Below are 3,872 nucleotides of genomic sequence, written 5' to 3' on the forward strand. Positions count from 1 at the left end.
GTTTCCGTTTCGGAACTGCCCCGAGGCCTTTCGTCTATCTTCCCTGACTCACGACCTCCGCAGCCCGGAGTTCTCGAGGACTAACACAGTAATTTAAAAATTCACTTCAGTGATTCTTTTATATTCCTTCCGCAGTTTTCCCGTTGCCAAGTAATATCCGGACAAAAGAGTTTTCCGTTTCCGGTTGGCATGTTGCCTTGGTAACTGGGATGCACAGCCGCGGAGGCAGTTATGGCGGGGCTGGGCGGTGAGCCCATCCCCGACGGGGAGTTCACCGCGGTTGTCTACCGACTCATCCGGGATTCCCGGTATGCCGAAGCCGTGCAGCTGCTGGGCGGAGAGCTCCAGCGGAGCCCGAGAAGTCGCGCCGGGCTGTCGCTGCTGGGCTATTGCTACTACCGCCTACAGGAGTTCGCGCTGGCTGCCGAGTGCTATGAGCAGCTGCGCCAACTGCACCCGGAGCTGGAGCAGTACCGCCTGTACCAGGCCCAGGCCCTGTACAAGGCCTGCCTCTACCCAGAGGCCACCCGCGTGTCCTTCCTCCTCCTGGACAACCCCACCTACCACAACCGGGTCCTCCGTCTCCAAGCCGCGATCAAGTACAGCGAGGGCGACCTGCCCGGGGCCAGGAGCCTGGTGGAGCAGCTACTGAGTGAAGGAGGAGAAGACAGCGGGGGCGAGAACGAGCTGGATGGCCAGGTCAATCTGGGTTGTTTGCTCTACAAGGAGGGACATTATGAAGCCGCGTGTTCCAAGTTCTCTGCGGCCCTGCAGGCTTCGGGCTACCGGCCTGATCTTTCCTACAACCTGGCTTTGGCCTATTTCAGCAGTCGACAGTATGCATCCGCCCTAAAGCATATCGTGGAGATTATTGAACATGGTATCCGCCAGCACCCGGAGCTGGGTGTGGGCATGACTACTGAGGGCATTGATGTTCGAAGTGTTGGCAACACCTTAGTCCTTCACCAGACTGCTCTAGTGGAAGCCTTCAACCTCAAGGCTGCCATAGAATACCAACTGAGAAACTATGAGGCGGCCCAGGAAACACTCACTGACATGCCACCAAGAGCAGAGGAGGAGTTAGACCCCGTGACCCTGCACAATCAGGCACTAATGAACATGGATGCCAGGCCCACAGAAGGGTTTGAAAAACTACAGTTTTTGCTCCAGCAGATCCCCTTTCCCCCAGAGACCTTTGGCAACCTGTTGCTGCTCTATTGTAAATATGAGTATTTTGACCTGGCAGCAGACGTCCTGGCAGAGAATGCCCATTTGACTTACAAGTTCCTCACACCTTATCTCTATGATTTCTTGGATGCCATGATCACTTGCCAGACAGCTCCTGAAGAGGCTTTCGTTAAGCTTGATGGCCTAGCAGGGATGCTGACTGAACAGCTCAGGAGACTGACCAAACAAGTGCAGGAAGCAAGACACAATAAAGATGATGAAGCTATCAAAAAGGCAGAGAATGAATATGACGACACCCTTGAGAAGTACATTCCTGTGTTGATGGCCCAGGCCAAAATCTACTGGAACCTTGAAAATTACCCAATGGTAGAAAAGATCTTCCGTAAATCTGTGGAATTTTGTAACGACCATGATGTGTGGAAGCTGAATGTGGCTCATGTTCTGTTCATGCAGGAAAACAAATACAAAGAAGCCATAGGTTTTTATGAGCCCATAGTCAAGAAGCATTATGACAACATCCTGAAAGTCAGTGCTATTGTGCTGGCCAACCTGTGTGTTTCGTATATTATGACAAGTCAAAATGAAGAAGCTGAGGAGTTGATGAGGAAGATTGAAAAAGAGGAAGAGCAGCTCTCCTATGATGACCCAGATAAGAAAATCTACCATTTCTGCATTGTGAATTTGGTGATAGGGACGCTTTATTGTGCCAAAGGAAATTATGACTTTGGTATTTCCCGGGTTATCAAAAGCTTGGAACCTTATAATAAAAAACTAGGAACTGATACGTGGTATTATGCCAAAAGATGCTTCCTGTCATTATTAGAAAACATGTCAAAACACATGATTGTACTTCGTGACAGTGTCATTCAAGAATGTGTTCAGTTTCTTGAACACTGCGAACTCTATGGGAGGAACATACCTGCTGTTATTGAGCAACCCCTGGAAGAAGAAAGAATGCATACTGGAAAGAATACAGTCACATACGAATCCAGAGAGTTGAAAGCTTTGATTTATGAGATTATAGACTGGAATATGTAGTAATGTCTAATGATGGCTTTTATCAAAATGGCTCTGATAACTTTATATATTTGCAACTCTCTTATCTTTGTCCTTTGGCGTTTTCACATTTGTTATACATTGAAATTTGTACACTTGACAATTATAATGAAAATAATTTAGATGTATCTTTTGAGAAACATCACAAAAGGAGTATAATAAAAAGAACTTGAACCCTAGAAAGATTTATGAAAAATGCAAAAGTGAATGAGGAAATGTGTCTAATAGTATTTGTAATGCCTACATCTCTCCTTTGTATCTTTTGTGTTTTGCTATACGCTGAAAAAATCCTGCACAAGAAGATTATATCCTCCAGGGACCAAGCACTGTCAAGTCCAGAACTCAGTTGATGTGTAGGACATCTGGAGATTGATTTCATGTTATACTCCAACAATTTATCTTTGAGTAACATTAATTTGTAATGCATATGTTTTGCATAGATTTTAGTATGTCTTGACAGAATTTTCCAATACAATTGTAATGCTTTCTTTAACAAAAATTCTTTATATTCCAATTTTTTTTTTAACCTGCAAGATTTAGTAGGAAATTATACCATATCAAAACTATGGTGCTGTGGTGTGGAGACAATAAACGACTGATAAATTTTCATGGTTTTCTTTTGTCCATTTGTTAATAATTTGAATATATGATGTTACTCCTTTCTTTAACTGATTAATAACACTTATTAATAAAGTTCTAAGATACCCTTAAAACTTGGTTTTTAATTCTTGTTTCTACTTAGGACACATTAATACTGGACTTTGTTTTTATGTTGTAACCTCTTGGAAAAAGAAAAATATTCTACAAAAAAAAAAATACTCTATTCCAATCACCCCATCAAAGTCTTCTACTCATACCATAAAATGTTATCAATGGATTCTGAAACCTTATGACATTTAATTTTCTACAAGCTACAAGAGCTTTATTATTTGTTTCCTCCACCCTTTATACCTTTGTTCTTTATAAAAGTGACTGGCGTGGCCACTTAACCTGGTTTAGAAAAAGTCAACAACGTTAGGTTGAATCATTGCTGCTTTTAAAAGTTTTCAACCTACAAAAACAGCAGTTCCCATGATTCAACCTAATAGCTCTCAATGAATGGTAGGAATTCCTACTATAATAATTTTTTTTTTTTAATTTTCAGGGAGGAAAAAAACTAATGATACCCAGATGAAACATGCTGAGAATAATTGTGTAGCATGACATCTCTGGGTACTGAGATTCTATATCTGTCTAAGAATTTGGCTCATTGTGAATTGTGCATGGGCTTGAAATTATGTCATATTTGGTCTGTTATATGAGCTAGTACCATTTATCCAGCTGATGGTTATGGCCCCATATTTGGAAGGAAATTCTGAAGGGATTATTAAATGAGTTTATATGTTGTACACTGTAGAAAATTTTCCATTTCCTTACGAAGTATAGATAGCATGCAGTCTCCTTGCTCAAGGAAGTGACTCCTTTCCAAACCTACTAGTTCCAAATAAGCTTCCGGAGCATGTTAAGAACGTGTTTGGCAGTTTCAGTTTTCCTGTTGCATGTTAACTTGGACAAACGATGTGCATACCTGCTGTTACTGAACTACTCCTGAAAGAAGAATGTGAATATTGGAAATAATACAGTCACAT

General features: G+C 42.1%; 1 protein-coding gene across 1 annotated transcript; it reads left to right on the top strand.

The window, feature by feature from the left end:
- On the top strand, positions 1-2,957 carry LOC113901891 (tetratricopeptide repeat protein 30A). Its single transcript, XM_027556928.1, has one exon. It carries the CDS (start codon positions 232-234, stop codon positions 2,224-2,226), a length of 1,995 nt encoding a protein of 664 aa, XP_027412729.1. The 5' UTR covers positions 1-231; the 3' UTR covers positions 2,227-2,957.
- The last annotated feature ends 915 nt before the right edge of the window (positions 2,958-3,872 follow it).

Source organism: Bos indicus x Bos taurus, chromosome 2 (assembly GCF_003369695.1).
Source record: "Bos indicus x Bos taurus breed Angus x Brahman F1 hybrid chromosome 2, Bos_hybrid_MaternalHap_v2.0, whole genome shotgun sequence".
Taxonomy (NCBI): domain Eukaryota; kingdom Metazoa; phylum Chordata; class Mammalia; order Artiodactyla; family Bovidae; genus Bos; species Bos indicus x Bos taurus.